The 25,000-nt window shown below is 45.2% G+C and overlaps 2 protein-coding genes across 5 annotated transcripts in view; both read left to right on the top strand.

The window, feature by feature from the left end:
- LOC111231678 (polypeptide N-acetylgalactosaminyltransferase 14-like) overlaps positions 1 to 18,117 on the top strand; it is a 134,071-nt gene extending 115,954 nt beyond the window's left edge. The window contains exons 10-15 of the mRNA XM_022758889.1: positions 310 to 436; positions 3,410 to 3,502; positions 4,586 to 4,669; positions 6,424 to 6,568; positions 12,101 to 12,220; positions 17,357 to 18,117. Coding sequence (XP_022614610.1) covers positions 310 to 436; positions 3,410 to 3,502; positions 4,586 to 4,669; positions 6,424 to 6,568; positions 12,101 to 12,220; positions 17,357 to 17,515 — 728 coding nt within the window. The 3' untranslated portion in view covers positions 17,516 to 18,117. The remainder of the gene's footprint in view (positions 1 to 309; positions 437 to 3,409; positions 3,503 to 4,585; positions 4,670 to 6,423; positions 6,569 to 12,100; positions 12,221 to 17,356) is intronic.
- A 2,093-nt stretch (positions 18,118 to 20,210) lies between these two features.
- The window catches only part of angel2 (angel homolog 2), a 7,565-nt gene continuing 2,775 nt past the window's right edge, over positions 20,211 to 25,000 (top strand). For 2 of the 4 annotated variants that reach the window (XM_022758894.1, XM_022758893.1), the window contains exons 1-4: positions 23,101 to 23,323; positions 23,537 to 23,757; positions 24,036 to 24,105; positions 24,426 to 24,856. In XM_022758894.1, coding sequence (XP_022614615.1) covers positions 23,623 to 23,757; positions 24,036 to 24,105; positions 24,426 to 24,856 — 636 coding nt within the window. In that variant the 5' untranslated portion in view covers positions 23,101 to 23,323; positions 23,537 to 23,622. Of the gene's footprint in view, positions 20,356 to 21,107; positions 21,219 to 22,362; positions 23,324 to 23,536; positions 23,758 to 24,035; positions 24,106 to 24,425; positions 24,857 to 25,000 lie in introns of those variants that run through there. The other 2 variants (XM_022758892.1, XM_022758891.1) reach the window with 2 other exon arrangements.

Here is a 25,000-nt window from a genome sequence, read left to right as displayed (position 1 = left end):
CTTGCAGGATTTGGTTTCTCTGAGTGTTTTTACCTGAAATCTGCTATATTTTTATTGGATCACTCAGAAAACAGTCAGCCAATCAGAAGAGAGGCTCAGAGCCTCCTCTCTTCTGATTGGCTCACTGACCTGTTGTTACTAGAGCTCCAGAGAGAAGCCTGAGAGAGGAGGTGTGAAACTACACTGAGATGGTTTAAATATGATGTGTCCAGGCTGAAAATGCAGGAACATTGTTAAGATTGTGTGTGTGTGTGTGTGTGTGTGTGTGTGTGTGTGTGTGTGTGTGTGTGTGTGTGTGTGTGTGTGCAGAGATCTCGTTCCGGGTGTGGCAGTGCGGCGGCAGTCTGGAGATCCTCCCCTGCAGCAGAGTGGGTCACGTGTTCAGGAAGAAGCACCCGTACGTCTTCCCTGAGGGAAACGCCAACACCTACATCAAGTAAGTTCCTCTTCAGAAACTCGTCTGTGAAGGTCACCTCAGTCTGACGGAGTTAACCCCTCGAGGCCCAGTCCCTGCCGTCCTACTACCCACCATCATTCAAATCGGATGTTTGCCTTCAGGCTTGCTGCCTTTTAACAGGAAAAGTGAAACTGTTTTTGGTGGATATCCTTCATTATTAGTATAGCCATTTCTGGCAATGAAATGTTACTTTTTGCAATAAATTCATCCACTGTTTCCTCAGAAGAATAATCCAGGTGTCAAGTCAAACATTTAAGGTGAAATTCAGTACACCATGGAGAATGAAATGAAAGCAAAAATATCTCTCACAAAAAAGTTTGCTAACTAGCCTAGCATTTGCAAGTTAGCCAAGCGAGCTAATGTTAAGACAAGTAAACAAGTGGACTTTTAAAGAACCTCTGGCTCATCATTCATAATAAACTTTTCACATATTAGAAACTGCACAAATGAAACTCTCAGGAAAAACAGGATTACTTTACAAACTCATAGAAATCTGTCCTGTGGGTGAAATTCAGTGATAAATATATATAATAATATGTTTCTTGTTTCAGACATGGCGGCCATCTTGAAATTTCTAATGGCATTTTTCAAATTAAAGGCCCCAGAGGGAAAAACACACACATTTTTGGTGCTTGTTTCCACACTTGACAGATTACTGCAGTTATCTGCTGCTGTATGTTTATCAGCTGCTCAGTGAAGTGACTCTGATCATAATCTACCTGTCACCTGGCGTATCGTCCTCTCTACCTGCTCAGTTTCCCTCCCCGGCTGGAGCGCCTGAGAACAGGAGGCGGAAACAGTCTGAGTTCAGTCCTGAGCTCCCGGCTGATGATTGACTCACTGCTCTTCACTGTAAACACTCAGCAGCGGCAGACGCGCCGTGTTCCCGCTCCGAGCCGGGCGTTGCAGCCGCCGAACGCCGCTCACATCATTGTTAAAGTGGATTTACAGCTGCCTGGGAGCCTTTGAGCTGCGACTACAATATTATCCTATTAGCATAAGCTGTATTCTGTTCTCTGGCCCTTTCAAACAGCCCAAACAGAGCGATGTTTACAGGCAGCCCAATAATCCATTAACAGGACTAATGTGCTCAGACTGCATGTGAATTGATCTCGTATAAATAGATTAATCAGGGCTACAATGAGGACGCCGGGTCCATTCAGGTTATAAAACCGACTGCGCCGCGTGAACCGCAGTGTGTTACAGCAGCAACAAAACACAGTGTGGCATTAGGAAGCAGTGCAAAGCATTCTGGGAAGTAGAAGACACAGAGTGAGTTTTTGTCGGAAGCTAAATTGCAGCAGTTCATCACAAACTGACTCGTGGGATTTATCTTCTGCTTCAACAGTGTCGTAACTCATGAACCTCGGCGTGTGAGCAAGGCACTGGAGCTGCCGGGGTTGGGAGTTGAGTTCCCGTAGCGAGGTTGGAGGGGTTGGGTTCCCGCTGCTGAACGGCTCTCTGGAGCAGCTCATCCACTCACTTATTTATTTTTATTTTTCCAGCCGAGCTGTTTAGTCGCTGTTCTCGCTCCCTGTTGGCCGTTACCGAGGCAACATCTGTTCCGCGCGGAAGACGATGACTTTCATTCGTATCACGATGATGTTTGTGATCAGCGTCGATCTCCCAAACAAAGCGGCTGTTGTTCGGCGCCTGTTGCTCCGCCGGTTAATTAGCCGCAGGCTCGGCGCGGCCAGGCCCCGTTATGAATATGCTAAATAAAAAGAGCTGCTTAATAAATCGATTACAAAGATTATGCTGTTTCCTCCCTCGCAGAGGCCTGCTGCTGCGACCCTGTGTGTGTGTGTGTGTGTGTGTGTGTGTGTGTGTGTGTGTGTGTGTGTGTGTGTGTGGTTTTAATTGTAAGCCTGTGTGTGACACATATTTATGTTCACACTCCTACAAGCATCTCATCTCCTCTGTCTCTCTTCCCCTTTCATTAAAGCGCCACAGCCTGTGTGTGTGTGTGTGCTGCCTGTAATGGAGGGTTTCTGTCATTTCAATGAGATAGTTCACAGCTCATAGAAACTCAGCTAATAGCTAATTACTACAGAGAGAAAGGAGAGAACGAGAGGGAGCGAGTGAACGGGGATAAGAGATGGAGAGAGAGTGTGTTGGTGCAGCGTGGGTGAGTAAAGCACAGAGAGTAGAACAGGGTTTAACTGAGGGAGGAAACAGCGGTGGGCAGATCCACACCTGCTGTAAACACGGCGCCGTGTCTGGGTATGAAATCTGATCTGTGAGAGGAAACACCAGCACATCTGGAGGAGGCGTGTCTCGCACCGCGACTCCATTTACACTCAGCATGAACATGTAATCTGTGTCTGTGGAGACAACACATCTGGAGGTGGGTGGATGTTTGTGTTTGAGGAGGCAGCAGGTGAACGCTGGGAGCCTCCTCCTCCTCCTCCACCAGGAGCTGTGACCCAGCTGAGGAGGAGGAGAGGAAGTGTTTAGATTCTGCATTAGTGGTGAATCTGTGTGTTAACATTCATGTGATCACCGCTGTGCTCCGACATTCACAGCTGCATGATGAAACACAGAGCTGGATGAAAACAGCATGTTCTGATTCAGTAAAACAAAATCTGAAGATTGATTTTAGTCCATTAACCACAAATTATATTTGTATAAATGATTCTGCTGCAATAATGTGGAACACTGTAGAGATCAATAAGCATTCAGCTGAGGATTTATGGTTGGATTCATTTCAGTCGAGGTCGTTTTGCAACTACAAGCAGAGTGTTTCAAACTCACCTGGTGTGTTCAAGGAAGCACTTTCCCTGCAGCCGGGATGAGATTCATCCTGCAGCAGTGTCCCTGAACGCAACGTTTTCAGTGTTGTGTTTCCCTGCTGCGTGATTTGAAGCAGCATGGTGTGGGAAATTATGGTCTAAGTGTGTGTGTGTGTGTGTGTCTGTGTCTGTGTCTGTGTGTGTGTGTGTGTGGTTACAGGAACACTCACCGCACAGCCGAGGTGTGGATGGATGACTTCCGCCTCTTTTACTACTCTGCTCGTCCTGCAGCTCGAGGGAAATCTTATGGAGAGTAAGAACACACAGACACACGCACACACACGCACACACACACACACACACACACAACCAGGAGACTGGTGTTGAGCTTGTTGATGTCTCCTGGTCGTGGAGAATTCAGGATCAGGACAGTCAGTGTCGTCTCCCACAGACATGACCATGCTCAGTAGTTTAAGGTGGACTGGTCCGTTTTTTAAGGTGGACTGGTCTGTTTGTGGCTTTGTTGCATGTCATCCACCTGGCTCTCTCTGCAGGTTTCCTTTTTTATCTTCTCTGTAAACTGTCAGCAAAAATTACAAACAAGAAAAAAATGGAATAAATTCCGAGGAAAACAGCTGGTCTGGCACAGCTCGACAGATTGTTGCTGCTTGTGGAGGTTGATTAAGACAAATATAAGGCTGAAACCAGAAGCTGCAGTTCCTCTAACGACCACTAGAGTCCGGCTCCAACAGTGAGTCAGTCCCCATAGACTCCCATGTTAAAATGTCCAACTTTACAGCAGAAATAAACATGTTTACAGCCTGGTACAAAAACTGTTTTGGTCTCTAGAGCTAATTTCCTCCTTCATGACACCTGTTTATATAACTCACCTGTTTACATTTTATTAAGGACCAAAGTTATGGAGGATTGAGGGTGTGGCCTCTTTTTGAATTAGCTGGGAGTTAGGAGGCGGAGTCAGACACTGCCCAGATGGCGACAGTGGAGCAGCTCACTCTGAGCTTCAGAAACCTGTGGGTGACGTCACAGAGGCGACGGCCATCTTTATTTACAGTGTGTGGTTTGAACAGGAAGTGTCTGGTGTTACGTTGGGCTTTAACGTCTCCAACATAAAATAAATAAAACAGCTGGTTGAACTCAGACTGAAGGTGAAGCAGGAACTGAATCAGCTGTTTAAATGTCAGTGTTTATCAGTCAGACTCAGGTAAACACTGACATTTAAACACATCACGCACCTGCTCCCTCTGCTCCACTGGACCTCAGCTTTTATTAGACTGCGGAGAGGTTTCTGACCGCCTGGTTCACTGTTCCTCTGACTGACTGTTTCTGTATCTGACTGTTTCTGTTGGTCTGTGCCCGTCTGTTTGTGTGTTGTCAGTATCCGAGGCAGAGTGGAACTTCGCAAGAAGCTCAAGTGCAAATCCTTTAAGTGGTACTTGGACAACGTTTACCCAGAGCTCAAGTAAGTGTGTGTGTGTGTGTGTGCGTGTGTGTGTTTTGCTGAACAGACTAAGAAGAGAAATTTCAAGTCAAATCTGATTTTATTACTGTCTGCTTCATTTCTTAAGGACATTTTTTATTATTATTGTTATTATTGTTAGTCTGACGGATGTGACACACACTGATCAAAGACTCTCTGCTTCATTCTGACTCTGCTGGTTTGACTCAGTCTGAGGTCTGAGTCCTCCAGCTGTGCCTCAACATCTGGATCCTGATCAGAGACTCAGACAGAGACGTTGCAGTCAGAGAGGGGAGGCTTCATTTCATTAGCACATCTCATGGAGCTCTGAAGCTCGTTAGTCTGTCGCTGCATCGACCTCGCGTCAGTTCACCGGTCAAAGGTCAAGTTGAAGCAGACAGTCACGGAGAGCAAAGGGAAGGTACACCTGAAAACGGTTGCTGTGGAAACGGAGCTTCTTCACAAGCTCAAATTCCCCAAGATGCTCTCTGTTCCTGGTGACTCTCACAGCCTCTTCTTTGCCACTCCCCTTCTTTGTAGCGTGGCTAATGCTAACGCTAGCTTCTTAGCACAGGAAAGAGACATCCCAGATAACAAAATGAAACCTCTGCCCCAACATCCGCCTTGGTCCATCTGACAATCATGCCGTATATGGGCCAGATTCAGGCTGTGGAACCAGGTGTAAACTGGGCCAGAAGAAAACCAGCATGTGGCCCGGGTATGGGCTGGATTTATTTTGTTGCCTGGGATCTTTGTTGCTGGTGATGATAGACTGTAAACACAGCAGGAGCTTCCTGCTTCGTAGTGACAAACTCCGCCTCTATTTGCTCCGCCCTCCCCTGAACAGCGCGCCAACCTGAGCGGCGTCCGGTCTGAAAGATCCGTCACAGCTCAGACCAGACCAGGTTTGCTCTGGTGAAGTTTACTCACATTTTGAGGCAAACTGTGGAGCTCAGTGCATTCACCTTCAAACACACACACACACACACACACACACACACACACACACACACACACACAAAGGCAATGAACGCCTCATTCATTGTCTTTGTGTTAAGTCTCTCTTTCGTCCTGATTGAGCTCCCAAGAGCCCTAGCTCCTTAGACTGACTGCCCTATCTACACACACACACACACACACACACACACACACGCACTGTATAACATCATAAGCCCTGGCGGTGACACACATAAACACCTTCAAGACACATAAGTGCTCTCATTTAAACACTGGTCCTCTCCTTCACACAGACACACACACACACACACACACACACACACACACACACACACACACACACACTTAAATACACATTTATCCACTGCAGGCTGGTGTTAATCCGTCAGAATGGAATTAACAGGCCGGCTCTCGGGGGGAGACGGACCTGACCCTTAAAACGCAGAATAACCTTTAACGGGTTATTAAAACAGAGGGAGATAGCAGATTGAATTAATGCTACAGGGCTTAAGCCCCAGTTTACGGCGCGGCCGAGAATTTAACAAGAAAGACTGAGGAAGTTTATCAAAGAGGAAGATTGGGAGGAAACTTTCTGAAGTAATGAGTTCAGAGAATCGCGGCCTTGAGCGGATTTGTTAACAGCGCAGCGCGTCGGGTTTAAGAATCCTGATAAATCGCCGTCAAACGAAGGTGATATCTAGATGTAGTTAACGAGATGATTGGTCTGCCTCGTCTCAGTCAGGTGAAGACATGTTTCTGTGCAGTTACCATGGAGACGTTAACGGTGTTTCCCCCGTCAGGGTCCCAGACGACTCGGACTCTCAGTCCGGGCCGATCAGACAGAGGCAGAACTGTCTGGAGTCTCGCAGGGTGGAGGGGCAGGAGCTGCCCGTCCTCACCCTGGCCCCCTGCATCGGGACGGAGGGCGTCCCCGCCATCAACCAGGTGAGTCTTCACAAAAATGTGAGGTTTTAAGGCCCATGGCTCTCACTGTTGTACCGTTAGCTGTCTGTCTAATCCTCAGGCTCTCTGTCACTGTTGTTTGCTGCCATATTATATTCATTACCGGCGTGCAATGCATCTTGGGATAGGCTGAGCCACAAAGGACCCACCTGTCGGTGACGTCATTGTCCGGGAAAAGAAGGACGAGTCTTTGTGTCTGTCTGAACTCACGGTCTCTGGTGGTTGTCGTTGTTTTCTGTCTGACCACTGGGAGGCGCCAACGTCACAGTTAAACTTTACTCTCAGTCGCTTCAAGAGAAATCCTCAAAAAAAACAATCATTCATTTAAAACACTGTTTTTAGGTAAATCTGTTTCCGTCCTTCAGAGTGTGTTTTTCTAAAGGAATAATATTTATTATAATATTTATAATCTGAGTCATTTCTTTAGAATTAGGAAAAAGCGACGACCACAAATGAAAAACGGCAACGTACATTTTTCATGATTCAAATGTCGTCAGTCACCGGACTCCTCCACCATCTTCATCTCTTTCTGCACTCGATCCTGTGAGTGATTCCTCCTCCTCCTCCTCCTCCTCCTCTTCCTCCTCTTCCTCCTCCTCAACTCTTTCTTTCTTTCTTTTCAATCTTTCAGTTTCTTTATGTCTTTCCTCTTTCTCTCTCCTGCACCTCTGAAGCTGTGGCGGAGCAGCTCTCGCTCTCAGCTCCGTCTCTATTTCCCTCATCTCTTTAAACGTTTCTGCTCTCAGCTGCTCCCTCTCTCCGCGGGGTCAGTCTCTTAACCGTCTCCATTTCTGCCTGGAGACTAAACTCTGGTGTCTTTGCTTACAAATGGAATTAGAAATACTCGTGTGTCGTCTTTTCAAACCCTAAAGTGAAATGTGAGATTTTAGAAGAGGAGGATAAATGAACATTTACTTTTTCCTCAAGCTCCAAAATGCAGGATATGAACATTTCCTTCCTCTTCTAATACGCCCTCTGTCACGTCTGGAGAAACAACGCAAGCAGCTGTTTATCAGGAGAATCAGAAAAGAAGTGTTTATAAGACATTTAAAACTAGAACCACCTCCTCCTGCTTGTATCCCTCCTCCACTTAGACTAGTTCCAGGCTACATCCCTGTTTATCCAGAGTCAGATAAAATATTTTGTCATAATTACTGTGTGAAGTCTTGAATTATGGCTGAAAAGTGTTTTGTGAGGGCACTGTGACCTTGACCTTTGACCTTTGATCACCAAAAGTCAACCAAATCAGTTCATCCTTGATTCCCAGTGAAGTGACAGCTTCATGATGTGATGACATAGTCTCTATGTCGACACTTCCTACTGTTGCAGCTCACCTGTCTCCTACAGGAGAAAGAGTTTACCTGTGATAGGTTAAGGAGTTACTGGATAATTATGTGTTTTAGTCATATTTGACTCTGTCATTTCGTTTATATTCTATTACACTGTAAGTAGTTTTATGAATTCAGAGTGTATTTGTTAAAGACACATGATAATGTGACATAGACGTGTCAGACAAACTGTCGTTCCTCCATCCTCTGTGATGAAACCGTGACGCTGTCCGTGGTGCTGAAGTCACAAACTCCTCATCTGATGATAAATTGTCTCTAAAGTAAATATCAATAGAGACGTGTTGTATCAATGTTCAGAGCGACCTCGGCTTCCTGACGTAGTGAAGTAGATGTTGTTAGAGTCAAATGTTGCTTAGCGATCTCTGATTTCTACGGCAACGTGTTGGAATGTGTACGGGCGCCGTAGCGTCACTTAAACTGTCGCTGCTTAAAGTCTCTAATAAAACTTATAAAACATCAATCCACAGATGCACAAAAGAAGAACCAAAAACCATCTCAGTGTAGTTTTACATCTCTTCTCTCAGGCTTCTCTCTGGAGCTCTAGTAACAACAGGTCAGTGCGCCAATCAGAAGAGAGGAGGCTCTGAGCCTCTCTTCTGATTGGCTGACTGTTTTCTGAGAGATCCAATAAAAATATAGCAGATTTCAGGTAAAAACACTCAGAGAAACCAAATCCTGCAAGGTTTGGATGGTGGGTCCAGGTGGGCGGGGCTTGGTGACTGCTTTGTTGTGACATCACAAAGTTCCAGAAGTCCTGACGGCTGGTTTTAAGGCTCAGTTTCTGAATACAGGCTGTGTGCATTTCTCTGTGGACTGAGGCTTTGATACTTTCACAGTATTAATATAGAAGCTAGAGCTGATCTATAATCACACTACACATGGACACAGACCTTTACACTGGAGGAGCTTTAATGTTGGTTTTTCTTCTCTGAGAGTGACTCAGGATATCTGCAGACATCAGAGGAATAAACTGGTTTCTCACTTTTCAAAGGAGAAACTGACTGAAAAATGTATTTAATTCTGAGTTGAGTGACGTTCCCGCCTCTCAGACCTCTGAACATGAACAAACAGGGATTAAGAGCCTCCCTCCAGGGTTCCTCCACTGTGGCTGATAAGGGAGAGTTTCTCATCGACACATCCCAGCGGTTTTCTCTGCAAGTTGAGGGATTTGAACCGGCGACCTTCCAGTCACGGGCCGGCCTCTGTAGCCTCGAGGCATTTCAGCTGCCGACATGTTCGCTCTCTGCGCGGCGGCTTGTTAGAGCGGATCACAGCTTCCACGCTCGCTCCGCTCTCGGCATAATGAGAATCCTACGGGTATTAATTATGGCCGAGAGAAGGCAGAGCGCACACACACACACACACACACACACACACACACACACACACACACACACACACACACACACACACACACACACACACACACACTGTTTGGTGTGTTGCTGTGCTGCAAGTAAAAATATGAGCACAGTGAGAGGTCAGACACACACAACGACTAATAACTGGGCAAACACAAGCACGATACACACACACACACACACACACACACACACACACACCTTCTGCTGTGACATTATTATGTTTTGTTTGACTCTCTCACAGGAAGCTTATTCACACCTACTAATGACCAATGAGAGAGAGAAGAGGAAGATTTCCTCATCTGTCTACACAGATAACAACCAACACACACACACACACACACACACACACACACACACACACGATGCTGTATAAATGAACTCACCTCAGCAGAGCTCTAACACGAGGACGACCCTCAAAATAACAATAGTAAACTTCCTCAAATTTGGCACAAACATTAACTTGGTCAAAGGTCAAAGGTCACTGTGACCTCACAAAACACATTTTTGGCCATAAGTCACAAATTCATTTACTAATTACGACACAATTTAACTCAAATGTCTATAAGGATGAAATGAAGTGATGACATTTCATATCCAAAAGGTCAAAGGTCAACAAATTTCCTATAACTCAGCTGGTTGGCGGAGGGATACGACCGTACGTCCGTCCCATTCTCTTGGACACGATGTCTCTGTAACGTTTTGACGGAACTTCTTCACATTGGGTCTAAACGTTCACCTGGACTGAAAGATGAACTGATTCGATTTTGGTGGTCAAAGGTCAAAGGTCAAGGTCACGGTGACCTCAGAAAATGTGATTTTGCTCTTGTGAACGCGACATCTCCAGAAGATAAAAACTGTTTTGGCGAAGTCGTACAAGCGTGAGGCGGAAATTCTAGTTTTGTAATTGTATTCATGGCGACATCATCAGACATTTACACCAGCAGCTACAGCAGAGTCTCTCAGTAGATCATGAGACGTGAAACCGCTGCTGTAAACACAAAGACCTGGTTTCACTTCCTCTGAATCAAAGAGGATTTTCAGTGCAGAGCCATTTTACACCAACAGTCACACAGAGAGAAATCAATGGTCGGAGCGGAGAGACCAATTTGTAAACTCACAGCAGCAGAAAACAGAAAGATTGTAATGTCTCAGATTCAGATGTATTCTCCTGCTGCACTGATAATGTGAAGGTTTCACATGATGCGACGGAGCGGACACATGTACTGAAGCAGCCGGAGAGCGACAGGCGTGAAATACCAAGCAGCTCCGTCACCTTCAGTCGGCTTCACACACGAGGCTGCAGCTGTCGACGTCAGTCTGAGTTCACTTTGTTTCTAACCTTTCATCCACCTGGGGACACCTGTGCTGAGGAGCAGGCTGCTGTTCCAGGTCTGAGTTCACCTGCAGACCTGTAACTGATCACAGCCCTGCGGCACGCCTCCACACCGAGGTTTAGAACTAGACTTTTAAATATATAAGAATCAATCATGACTGTAATCATTAATTACAACACTAATAATGTATCAATATGACTAATGATGTTTTATTGTCTAATAACAACATGACAGTTATTAAAGTAGTTCAGCAGCTGATGTTTATTATTAACTCCTCAATGGAAATGTGAGACACCTGTACTGATGCTATGTGTGTTCTCGATTTGATTCACTTTGATGTGACCTTTAGGTGTGACACACACACGCACACACACACACACACACACACACACACAGGTTAAATTTACCATGGAACCTGCCAGCACTGACCTAGTTACACATTCTCTTCTTTGTGTGTGTGTGACTGAAATAGCTACACGTTAAGGTTTCTAATACACACACACACACACACACACACACACACACAGGAAGGCTGCTGTGTCTGTGTGTTTAATCTTCTTTATGTTTCTATATTTTATCATTCAACATGTTGTAAAGTTGTTTTTCTTTCTTCCTATCTTGTTTGTTTTATTACAGCTATAAACTAGTTTGTTAATGAGCTTGTTAACACTTTATAAACTATTTATAAGCTGTTATAACACATTAGATAACAAGGCAACAGTTGCCATATAGTGAGCCCACATGTATCTGTACTGTGCTTCATCACGTTTGTTCAGTTACTAACAATGAACCAGCGTCAGCATCTTAATGGTGAGGACGTTTCATCTGGCAGATCACATGATCACATCACATGATCACATCACGTGACCAGGTTCATCCTCCGAGGCCTGGGCAGTGTTGTTTACCTTGACCTGCTCTCACAGCCGTCCTCTGTATAATCTCAGCTGCTGATCAGACGTATTGATGAGTTAATACCATTTATAACTGGGAAGTCATTAATAAATGACGATGTGTTTCACACTTTACTAAAAGTCAGGTTAATGAGCAGTAAGCATTGACTTGATCTTGCCAAATAGTGAGCTGCATCAGTGTAAGAAAACTGTGTTATAACTTGTTAATTTATGATTTATAAAGTGTTAATGACCAAATTAATAACCTCATTATAAACCATTTATGAATCCTTCCTGAGGGACTCTTATTGTGAAGTGAAATGTTTCCTCCAGCTGTTAAATGGCTGAATGTGCGACACAGAATGAGGCGCTCAGGTGAAGCAGCAGCTAAGTGTAAATGTCACTCTGCTTCCTGTCTCCCTGAACGACTTTATCTTCCTGAGCACTCATCAGAAACACAACCAAAATCTACAGCAGCTCTCCAAAATGTCAGTTTTCAACCCCCCCATCCGACAAACGGCGAGCTGACACACTGAGCGAGATAAGAGACGACTGACCGTGTCCTCTCCGTCCACAGGAGTGGGTGTACACTCACGGACAGCAGATCCGTCAGCAGCAGCACTGTCTGTCTCTGTCCACCACCTTCCCCGCCTCCCAGGTCCTGCTGCTGCCCTGCAACATGGCCGACGGCAAGCAGGTCTGCTCACACACACACACACACACACACACACACACACACACACACACACACACACACACACACAAATATATTTCAGGCAGACAGGTGGTGTGTACCCACAGGCAAGTCACCATCGTATATCATGGCTGATAAATTAATCTAAATGTTAATTAATCTAAAGCTAAATTTGTCTAAAGATGATTGTTACACACACACACACACACACACACACACACACACACACACACTTGTCATTACCTGACCACTGGGCACCTTGACGGCGTCCCAGAAGCCCCTGCAGCAGAGAACAACCTGACAACCAATAAATCACTTGAGAGAGAAAGAGGGGGAGGAGGGGGAGGAGGGGGAGGGGGAGAGAGGCACAGGTGGAAAGGTGAAGCAAGACAGACAAAAGAGGAGAAGGGGGGGGGGTGAGTCAGGGGAGACTAAGTGGGAGATGAGCTCATTACACCTCACCAACTGTTCAGTCTGCACAGACAGTCGTGTGTCATGAGACATGTGTTTGTAGCTACACAACAACAGCTACACACACATGAACACAAAGACAGTGACATCACACACACACACACACATGTGTGTGTGATGTGTGTGTGTTATCTCACCTGGTTTCTTACCTGAGGAGCCGTCCCTCCCCACTCTGCTGCTCACTGACTGTGACTTCAGCAGGTCAGCGTCAGCACCACAGAAGAAGAAGACATGCCACAAGGAAGGAAGGAAGGAAGGAAGGAAGGAGGGAGGGAAAGTCGTTAGCAAGGGTCCTTCATTGGAAGGATGAAGAAACAAAAGGAGAAACAAAGGAAGAAAGAAAGGAAGGAAGGAAGGAAGCAAGAAGAGGGTTTGTAATTAACAAGGAAGGAAGAATGAAACAAAAGACAGAAAGGAAGTAAGGAGGAACACAAAGGGAGGAAGAGAGACAGCAAGAATGAAAGAAGGAAACCAAGGAAGGATGTAAGGAAGGAAGTGAGAAAGACAGGAAGAAGGAAACAGGGAGACTCAGATGGGGAGGAAATGAAGGAGGAAGGTTGAAAAAGCGAAGGTGTGTGTCTGGTAATTGAGTGTTGTACACAACAAACACACACACACACACACACACACACAGGTTGTTATACAGCTGCAGGCGAGGCAACTCAGGTCTGTTTGATATATCAGATACCAGACTGTTAAATAAAGAGACTGTGTGTGTGTGTGTGTGTGTGTGTGTGTGTGTGTGTGTGTGTGTGTGTGTGTGTGTGTGTGTGTGTTCTAGCTGAGCCACTGAAGCGCATCGCTGTCATGTAACTGAAACTAGTAAAACTGTATACCAACACTCACACACACACACACACACATTCAGCGCTGTTATATGTCCCAGTTGAGTGTGTGTGTGTGTGTGTGTGTGTGTGTGTGTGTGTGTGTGTGTGTCAGAAGGCAGGAAGCAGAGAGATGATAGCTAATTAGAACGAAGATCCAGTGGAGAAACAGCCCAGAGCTGACTGGTCGAGAAACACGGAGACGGGGAGAGAGAGGGAGAGATGCAGAGCGAGGTTAAATTAAGGATAGAGAGAGAGATGGGGCGAGAGACACTGAGAGAACAGACAGAGAGAGAGAGTGGTGGAGACAGAACTAAACAGACGGGGGGGTAAAGTTCAGTAAAAATACAGATTGTTGAACATGTTAAAACTTGTATTCTGAAAACGTTGCTGCTGTAAGAGCTCAGAGAACTCAGTCTGTGATTAAAGGTCACAAGTGTCGTATGTGCTTTTAAAGCTCCATGTTTCTTCTTCTTCTGTGTTTTATTTGAAGTGTTGATCCATCAGAAGATATAAAAACCATCTCAGTGTAGTTTCACATCTCCTCTCTCAGGCTTCTCTCTGGAGCTCTAGTAACAACAGGTCAGTGAGCCAATCAGAAGAGAGGAGGCTCTGAGCCTCTCTTCTGATTGGCTGACGGTTTTCTGAGTGATCAATAAAAATAAAGCAGATTTCAGGTAAAAACACCCAGAGAAACCAAATCCTGCAAGGTTTGGATGGTGGGTCCAGGTGGGCGGGGCTTGGTGACTGCTTTGTTGTGACATCACAAAGTTCCAGAAGTCCTGACGGCTGGTTTTAAGGCTCAGTTTCTGAATACAGGCTGTGTGCATTTCTCTGTGGACTGAGGCTTTGATACTTTCACAGTATTAATATAGAAGCTAGAGCTGATCTATAATCACACTACACATGGACACAGACCTTTACACTGGAGGAGCTTTAAAAGGTTCGACTTCCTGTTCAACAGAAAAACACGTAATTGATAAACTCTATAAATATAAAATATAAATTGAATCTATGTCTGACTGAAATAAGAAAGATAAGCAGCAGCTGTTGACTCTTGAGATAAAAGTTCATACAAACAAAACAAAAATCATCTCAAGAAAACGGCTCCGAATCAGGAAGTAAATTATATTATAAAGCTCCAGCTGCGGATGTTTTATAAAGTTTATAACGTAACTTCAGCTTGGTGTCATTTCCTCTCAGTCTCTCTGACTGGACCAATCAAAGCGGAGCTCTTCTATCCACTGGGGAAATATCGCCATCTGTAGGTCGCCCGACAACCAGCGGAGCCGTCGGTCTCGACGTGACGGTTTCATTTTCGGCCCCTTAAGTTTGAGCGAAGCCCGAATGTTTAGAATGTCTGGCTCCGCCCCCGCTCATTCTGATGTCCACTAAAGTCCCAACGTGAGGAACATCACCTGAGCCCAGTGCATCCTGGGAAAGGCTGCCGTCACCCTCCTGTCAACCCTCCCGCATTAGAAAGGAACAGGATGGTCAAGAAGTGTAATGTATGTAAATATAATGTAAATGTAAAGACAGATGCAAAGTGTTATTCTCACAGGAAGTGCTGCAGCTCAGTAATGAGGTGAATACTAATTGATTTACTTTTAATTATCCCTCCGTCTTTTTTTTTTTTTTTCAATTAAAAAGCTCCGCAGCTCGTCACCACACTGTAATGAGCGTGTCATCGTGACAGTGTGGGCGTAGACCCACAGTGCAATTCTATACGTGTGTGTGTGCATGTGCGTGTGTGTGTGCGTGTGTGTGTGTGTGTGCGTGCGCTGTTACAGGGTCTTACGAGATCAAGGTGGGTCTACATGACAGCGCTGCACTTCAGAGGCTCAGCAAACACAACATGGCCGCTCCCTGCAGACAAACACACACACTGATACAAACACACGTGCACACTCAAATCACACACACACACTGATACAAACACGTGCACACTCAAATCACGCACACACACACACTTACACCAAGATACGCAGAGAGATATCCCATATTACACACACACACACACACACATACACACACAGCGATGCCTAGATTGTGTTTTGTTCTCATCTTTTTTCCTCACTTCTCTCTCTCCCTTTATCTGTCAATCTGCTCTCTCTCTCTCTCTCTCTCTCTCATCTTCCCACCACCCCCTGACCACCACCCACCCCCCCCGCCCATGCATGACTTGGTTTCAAGACCCAAAACTGCATAGCCTCTTTCATCATGTCTATCATATCTGTCGCTATGCGTTTCGCAGCTATGAATCACTGCACAAGCACATTCTCTCTCTCTTCTCTCTTTTTCCCTTTCTTTCTCTATCTACACTATCACATAACCAACACACACACAACAAACACACACAAACAACAACACAAACACCTACACACCACACACATTACACACATCACACTCACCAGTGCCTCCTTCTTCATCTGCAAACTGATCAAGCTAAAAGTGAGGAGAGGACTCCACCTAGTGGTGACAAGTTGGAGTCACACTGACTCCTGGGAAATGTGTGTGTGACTGTAGAATAAAAAGACCAGAATATGATACAAAGACAATAGAAATGTTCATAAAAAACACAATTGAATCGACTCAAGGAGCCATTGTTGTCTTCATATTTCTATTTGTAGTCAGTGATGAAGTCTGGTCGTATTAAACACAGCAAACATTTCAAACCAATAGAATCTTTCTTTATTTCTAAACAGACCTCAGATCAGATCATGGCCTCTGTGAAGAATCCTCTGTCAGGACCCTGACAGGTTCAGACATGACACAGTGGAGGAGTCGGCTGTGATTGGTTTTTCTCCTGTGATCAACACAGTGTAATGTCCATCACATTTTCAAAATAAAATAAAATTCATTCACTGACTAAAAGCTCTGCTTCAAAGTAAGAGTACTTCACAGAAATATGGTGGAGTCAAAAGTCTTTAAGTGTAGAGCAATAAAGTCAGAAGTTTTTAATAAAAAATAATAAAAGTACAGATACTAAAAATATACTTAAGTACAGTAACTAAGTGAAAGTACTTAGTTACAGTCTGGCAGCTGCAGCTCAGTTCTCTGTAATGAACCCTGATGTTAGAAATGTAAACTGTTGTGTTTGTGGCTTCCTTAAGGAATCACTACGTCTCTGTGTTCGTGAGTGAGAGCGACACTAAACCTCATTGCACATTCTGACAGGTTCATGTTTCCTTGCTTATTGCACCTCGGTCGTACAGTAATACCTCCGCTCCACAGAGCGTGACTGAAGACCTTTTCAGGGGCGCCTCGAGTGGCTGCAGGTTTCTGCATCGATAGGATCCTCCGAGCAGCGCCGACAATAACAGCTCTACTCCCTCTGCTGCTCTGTGTGCTGCAGGAGCACCTGCTTTTACTACAACACAGTCCTGGAATCAGTAGAGAGCAGGAAACTAGAATTACGGCCTCGCAGTTGTCTGTCTGATGTTTTACCACCAAAAACGAATCACTTCGTCCTTGAGTCCAGGTGAACGTCTTTCCCAAATTTGACAAAATTCCCTCAAGGTATCACGGAGTTATTGCATTCACAAGGTCAAAACCGTGTTTTGTGAGGTCACAGTGACCTTGACCTTTGACCCTTAACCACCAAAATCTACTCAGTTCATCCTTGGGTCCATGTGAATGTTTGTGCCAAATTTAAAGAAGTTCTATCAAAGCGTGACTGAGATATCGTGTCCACGAGAATGGGCTCTGACTGTCAGTAGAAGGAGGAATTGGGCAGGAATATTGAGCAGGAAACACGTCCTCCTCATGTTTGATGATGTCACACCTTAACAAAGAGAGAAAGGTGAGATAGCAAGAAGATATTTTCTTATGTTCTCTCTTTCAGCGGTGGCAGAAGTCGGGGACTCACCTGGAGCACCTGGTCTCCCGGTTCTGCCTGGACTCAGAGATGGCTCTGGACGGGATGGACTCGTCACGGATGCTGGTGATCAGCCCCTGTGAACTGAGCGCATACACACAGAGATGGGAGGTCCCCTTCTCCTGACCCCTGACCCCGTGACCTTTCACCTGCCCCGTCACCCATCCTCCGCCTCAAACACCTGGGCAAGAGACGAGCTGCCCAGACAGAGTGAAGATGCATGAGCACGTCATGTCAAGGTGCTGCGTTCAGGAGAGTCCGACAGAAGGTTGACGAACGTTCGTAGAGTTTTTGATGCAGATCTGAAATCCTGATGCACTGAGGATCTGTGCTGGACTGAGACACTGAGACACTGAGACATGTCGGGTTTGTTTAAAGTGTCAACATTCGAGGCTGTTCAGAAGTTTGGTGGAGAGTCAGACCAAGTGCACCTTAAAACCCTGAAACTTTGCTTGAGGAAAAAAATATCATCAGAGAAAGTGTCTGTTTGAATCTGGGAATTAAGACCAAGCACAACTGGAGGTTTTAGTTCACTTGTTAAAAAAGCACAAACAATCTGTTGCGTCTCTTCTTGCTCTAAATTTCAGAACTTCAGTTTGCTTGTGACCACACTGGCTTCTTGGTACAGAAGGTAAAGATCTCAAACCTCCGAGCGACTCATCAAACATCTCAAATATTTTTTATTTCAATTTTATTCTCCAGTTGCAAGAAAACTTAAAGTAAACCCCCCCCCCAAAAAAAAAAAAAATTTGCTTTGAACCAAAAGAGAGTCAAAAGATGACAGAACCAAAACCATGTAACACCAGTGAGTCCAGGTTTGTCTGGATTTAGTCCTCACTCAAAACTGTTTGGGATTGTTTCTGTAATTAAAATGATGCTGTTATCTATTCTGTGACCAGAGACCGTCTCTGTTCTGAGGAGTGCAGTGGATGAGACTCTGTTTACAGGAGAATCTAAAACAGCCTCCTCCAACACGTGAGCACATTTAGCCACAGAAGAAGAAAGGAGGACAAGATCCAGCCCAGATGGCAAAATAAAACTTCTGGCCCAACATATGTTGGGCCCTTGGCCCGAGTCTGGCCTATATCTGGGCAGAGTCCGGCTGTTATTGTCAGTAATGACGTGACAGCTGGAAGATTTTCTGTGTGTGCACCAGATTTGGAAGCAGCACCTGACAATCATGCCGTATGTGGGCCAGATTTGGGCCGTGGAACCGGGCGCATGCTGGGCCAGAGGAAAACAAGCATGTGGCCCAACTCCGGGCCGGATTTATTTGACTTTACTGACAGTGAAGTGCAGGTGACAGAACAGCATGAATGCAGCACGTGGTTTCCTGTTTCCTCCGTGATGCAGCTGCTTCATGTTAAACATCTGGTGTGACGTGCTGCTGACGTGCATGTGAGAATTTTCTACATGAGTTTACATCGTTGTTTTTTCCCACACAGTTTAAACTCAATCAAACTGAAGGAAAAGCTTTAGTCACGATGATCTTTCAGTCGATTCATTTCAGTCATGTTTCTTGTTACAGTTCAGAGACGTTACAAGGTGATTCTTCTGTGGGGGGTCTGTTTTTCTCCTCAGGCTTCCTTCAGGATCAGGGGTGATTCATGAAGCTGCCAAAGCTTTTGTCGGTCACGAACTTGAGAGTGTTTTTGTTTCTGAGCACACTGACAGGACGCAGAGCTGACGGACAAACTGCAGCTGCTGTGGAGGTCAAACCTGTGACGTCATGTGACAGCCATCTTTGGTTTTTCATTTCAAATTCCTACGGCGTGGAACACGACTGAAGTTAACTGCAGACCTTCACATGTTTGAGTGATGTCTGATCATTTTTCTCTCCAGATTGTTGTTCTGACATTTTGAAATATCCTGTTTGACTCCTGAATAAAGGTTTTATAATGGCTGATTCTGTTCTACTGAAATAACTGATGTTTACATATGGGAAAATGAGCTGCCACACACACGCACACACACGCACACACACGCAGCACACTACTAATATATAAACATTGACATTAATCATCTACTGCTACTTTATTATATGTTATTAATGCATTCAGTTTTAATTTTATCATTACAATATCTACAGCTGTTACTGTTGCTCCTACTGCAGTACAATCATTAACGCTGTATCACCATTTATACTTCTATACTATGGAAGCTGAGAAAGGCCATACTCAGTATCTATTATTATTAAACTATCTATCCCGGAGAGAATGAGATATTATCAGAAAACAATGTTTTATCTCGAGGTAACGAGACATTATCAGGAGAAAACAACATTTTTATTTTAAGATAACGAGATATTACCAGGTGAAAAATGATGTTTTGTTATCTCGAGATAACGAGATATTATAGAGAACAAAGGAGAAATTAGCTTTGTTACCTTGAGATAATGGAATAAAAATATATTTTCGAGTGTGGCGAAACTGAAGCTCCTGACACGTGTCCGCACTGCTGCCACATGATTGGCTGGTTGAATAATTGCATGAATAAGCAGGTGTTCCTAATAAAGTGTTCAGTGAGTGTATAGCCTCAACTTAATTAAATAAATATCCCCATCATTACACAATTAGGATCATGTGTTCTGTACTGCTCATAAAGAAACAGCTGAACAGTCTAAACACTCAGGAACTATTTTCTCTGTCTGTGGGAATGGAAATGTGTGGTGAGATCATGTTTTCAAGCAAATTGCAGCACAATAAACTGAGGTGAAAGACGGGCTGTATACACACACACACACACACAGAGAGAGAGAGAGAGAGAACAGACCTCCCCTCCTCTCCTCTCTCTGACCACTGGCTCTCAGTAACAACACCGTGAATCATTAATCCGCCTCTAACATCTTCACTTTGAGCTTTAACGACCCGGAACAACAGAGGATGTCGCACATTAGCAGCTGACATTTTATCCACACGATCCGTTTTCATCGACACCGCTGTCTTCTACAGGAGACCCGCTTTTACGTAAGTACAATGACCTTTTCATTTCGCCATTTTTCTGCTCCCCTAAAAAAAAAAATAGAAAAAAAACCCACAACGGAGGATGTTCGACCTAAATCTCAGTGTTCCTGAATTTAATTTGAGGTAACGGCTGATGGTCATGACGTAAGAAAACGTGACATTTCGGGATGCTCTCGATAACATAAATAAATAAATAAATGAAGACATTCACAAAACGTGATCGTGAGCTACGTTTCCAGTCGGACCGCTATTTCCGCCGCACCGACGTGGCTGCAGTCCGTTCTCTGATTCGTACCGTACTAGCCGATGCTAGGCAACAGAGCAGAAAGACAGGCTGCGTTCAGGTTACAGGAAATGTAGGAATTTGGAGATTTAAGTAGCTAAAATGGCGTTAAATTCGTAAAAGGAGACGAAAATTTAACGTAAGAAAGGGGGATATAATGCAGAACAATGCATTGTGTCGCTTTTGTTGTTATTAGCAGGAGAGCAGTGAAAAATAAACTAATGTTTAGTTCTTTAGCTTTCGCTTCTTGTTCTTGTTTTCCCGGTACACTGTTCTCATTTTTACAAGCAGCAGGACGAGATAAACGCTGTCTGTTAATATGGTGTTACTCTGCCCTTCCGGTAGCACTTTTTTATAAAAATTTTTTTTACTGTATTTGGAAAACACGCGCTTAGCCGAGGATAGTGAAGGCAGCATAGGTTTCCCCGGCGCTCAGTTGAACGTCATATGTAGGGGACTGGTGCTAGTTTTACACAGCTAAATAAAAACCGACTTAAATCAGCGATAATGTTGGTTTCTAACGGTTCATCTCGATGCGTCCGAGCCGAATCATAAACGATGTCAGTCCCAGCTCCGCGGAGAAGTAAGTCAGTGTGAAGCAGCTGCTCACCATAAAACATAATCACATAATTTAAGTTGTGTTCAGTGAGGCTAAAAACAACTGACTTCATTTAACTGGTTGAAACTTTAAAAACATACAATATTTTACGCTCTTTTTCACTCAGGGTTTGTTCTTTAAGGTCTCAGCAACACGATTGTTTTGACATTTACAGTAAATTAACTCAAAAGTTCTGAAAAATAAACTCAATGAACAAGTCTACAGTTAAGACCAGGGAGACCTTTGTACTTCCGGTTTCTTTTACTTGAACAGACTTTAATGTAAAAACCTAAATACAATTTTCTTTTTAAAAAGAAAGAAAATAAAATGTCTTCTGTGCTTTAGTTCTTCCTTATTAAAAGTTTCGATCTTATTTCTCTGGTATTAGAATTAGAAGTTCACCAGAGAGATTAACAGACCGTCTCTGGTTCAGATCTGAGGAGTTGTTGTTTTTCTCTGTTTTAACATGAATGTAAATTAAATATCTTTGAGGTTTTGAACTAAACCAGACATTTAACGGCTTCACATCTGAGCGCTTGTGATGACCATCGTTCAACATTATCAGATGTTTTATGTTTGGTCTGTATTATAGATATAATACATTACATATAGAGACATGTAAAATGTCAGAAGTCACAGTGACCTTACCAACCTGGTGTCTTCTGATTGCTGTGTGTCCAGTGAACTAAAAGTGATCGATTTAATCAATGAGTCAAATTACAAGAAATGATCAGCAATGGTTTAATTAATCATTCCCCATTTTTTTAACTGAATCTGAATCATTAAAATTCACTGGTTGAAATGTGAACATGTGACGTCCTGTGATTTCTAACCATTTATTTACTTTTTATTGATCAAATTGATAATTGATTAACTGAGAAAATAATCTGCAGATCAATCAATAATTAAAAAAAACAGTCCAAAACCTAAAGATGAGCAGTTTCCTGTCACACAAGAAAAATAAATCCTCATGATGAAGAAGCTGTTACCTGAGGAGTTTGACTGAAAGACTGATATCATTGATCAGTTTTCAAAAATAATTGCTGATTTATTGATTTAGTGATACTCAGCTAATCAATTATTTCATCTCTACACGTTGACACCTCTCGTATATCTCTCTTTTCCTCAGTCGCCCCATGTTCCTTCGCCGGCTGAGCTCCCTCGGCTCCGCCTTCCTTCCCCGCAGACACCCTGCTCTCTGCAGCGCCTCCTCCCCCTCCGTCCCCCAGGTTGTCCCCGCTCCACATCCATGGTGGTCCGTGCAGGGATTTCCCCCCTGGCCTCCGCGACTCCCCCACACCCACCCACCAGCTCGTCAGGTTTTCACAGGGAGGACGTTACACCCTCATAACATCAACCACGGTAACTTTGGCCGGAGTTGCCGTTCGTTCTCCACCTGCGGCGGTCTCTTGATGGAGCGGTCCGGCAGAGATCGAGAGCCTCCTCAGAAACGGAGGAAGAGTGAAGAGGAGAGGAGGAACGAGGAGGAACGAGGAAGACACACTGGAGGAGCAGCAGGGGCGACGGGAGGCAAGGCCAAGGATGGAAGCTCCAAGAGGGAGCACCATCACCTGGATCCCAGCGTGGACAGACGCCCCCGCCCAAACCACCACTTCAGAGATGGAGGTGAAGAGAGAAGGAGGAGCGGAGCTGCAGGCGTCAGCAGAGATAAAGACGGAGACAGAACTAAAACTGTGAGTCAAGACAGACAGAGGAGAGACGGCAGCGGTCGAGACGCGACCCCGAATCAAAGGTGGCATAAAGATTCACAGGCTGCAGGATCCAGGACTCAAACCCCGAAGTCTAAACCTGAACAGGGTCAGGTTCCCACGCACAAACCCAAACCTAACCCCTGGTTCAAAGGGAGGGGGGCGGAGGAGCAGGGGGGGCATCACAAGAATACAAAGGGACCGGAGGAACAGACAAGGGACAGACGTGGCGGTGGAGGTCCGTGGGCGGGGCTTCCGTCCCAGCCTCGTGGAACCACTCCCCTAAACCCGTGGCAGGGAGCTGGAGCCACCAGAGAACCTCCTCCACCTCGAACCCCCCCCCGCCCGCCACACCACAGACGGAGGCCGCACCAGTCAAACGTAAGTTCACTCTTTTAAGGAGTTGTTTTATGATTTAACAAAACCAGTTTCCAAAGCAGAGCGCCTGTTTCCAGTTTCTCCTCCAGTCTTTGCTTTTCATTAATTGTCCTGTGGGAAAAAAGAGAAAATAGAAATGGATCAGGACGACGTTGTTGTGAGGTGACAGTCGGTCAGTAAACCTCCTGTTAATCTGTCCCGTCTCCCTGTCCTCAGCTCTTCACAGACACTGGGAGTCCTCTCCTTTCTGCAGTACCTACCCACAGCCACCGGGGGTCAGCGCAGCCTTCGACTTCTCCGTGATGTCCTACAACATCCTGTCCCAGGAGCTGCTGCAGGACAACGACTACCTGTACAAACACTGCGACCCCGCCGTCCTGCCCTGGGAGTACCGGCTGCCCAACCTGCTGACAGAGATCCAGCAGCTCGACGCCGACGTGAGTGAATCAGGTCGAACTGTAATGACCCTGTTCCAGCTGACGCTTCATTCATTCATTCATTTATACTTTTTATATGATATTATACTAACTGTGAGATTCTGACATGACACTATTCTTTGCTGTTGCATTTCCATTCTTCAGGGAGCAACTGTAACGAAACACAGTTTCCCCCTGAGGATCAATAAAGTTTTCTGGTTCTGGTTCTGACATCATACAGGTGAAACACCTGTGGTCCAGACTTCAGGTCTGATGAAAACTCCTTTTGTTTTTTCTAGATCCTGTGTCTGCAAGAAGTCCAGGAGGACCACTATGAAAACCAGATTAAACCTGCTCTACAGAGACTAGGTACTGTGTGTGTGTGTGTGTGTGTGTGTGTGTGTGTGTGACAGACACTACAGATACTCTAACTCAACCTGTGAGTGATTAAATGAACATGAATACAAATGTATTTTTAATCTTTGCAGTAAAGATGCTTTTAATTTGAAAGGATGGAATTAATTTAATTAATTAATCAGTGTGTGTGTGTGTGTGTGTGTGTGTGTGTCTGTGTGTCTGTGTGTGTGTGTGTGTCTGTGTGTCTGTGTGTGTGTGTGTGTCTGTGTGTCTGTGTGTGTGTGTGTGTGTGCGTGTGCGTGCATGCGTGTGTGTGTGTGTGTGTGTGTCAGGTTACCAGTGTGAGTATAAGAAGCGGACAGGAAGGAAACCAGACGGCTGTGCTATCATCTTCAAGTCGTCCCGCCTCTCCCTCCTCTCCTCCAATCCCGTTGAGTTTTTACGCCCCAGCGACGCCCTCCTCGACCGGGACAACGTTGGACTGGTTGTGCTGCTTCGACCTAACCACGCCTCCAACCAGTCGGATCCCTCCGCCTTCATCTGTGTCGCCAACACGCACCTCCTCTACAACCCCCGCCGCGGCGACATCAAGCTGGCCCAGCTCGCCATCCTGTTGGCCGAGATCAGCCGGCTGTCCCGCCTCCCAGACGGGTCGACTAATCCCGTTGTGCTCTGCGGGGATTTTAACTCCACCCCCTGGAGTCCACTGTACAGCTTCCTGACCACTGGCTGCCTGGACTACAGAGGACTACCGATCGGCATGGTGACACACACACACAACCACACACACACACACACACACACACACACACACCCACACACACACACACACACACACACACACACACACACACACACACACACACACACACACACACACACACAACCACACACACACACACACACA

The sequence above is a fragment of the Seriola dumerili genome, unplaced genomic scaffold (genome assembly GCF_002260705.1).
Source record: "Seriola dumerili isolate Sdu_G_001 unplaced genomic scaffold, Sdu_1.0 BDQW01000312.1, whole genome shotgun sequence".
Taxonomy (NCBI): Eukaryota; Metazoa; Chordata; class Actinopteri; order Carangiformes; family Carangidae; genus Seriola; species Seriola dumerili.
This window is presented reverse-complemented; position numbering and strand designations above follow the sequence as displayed.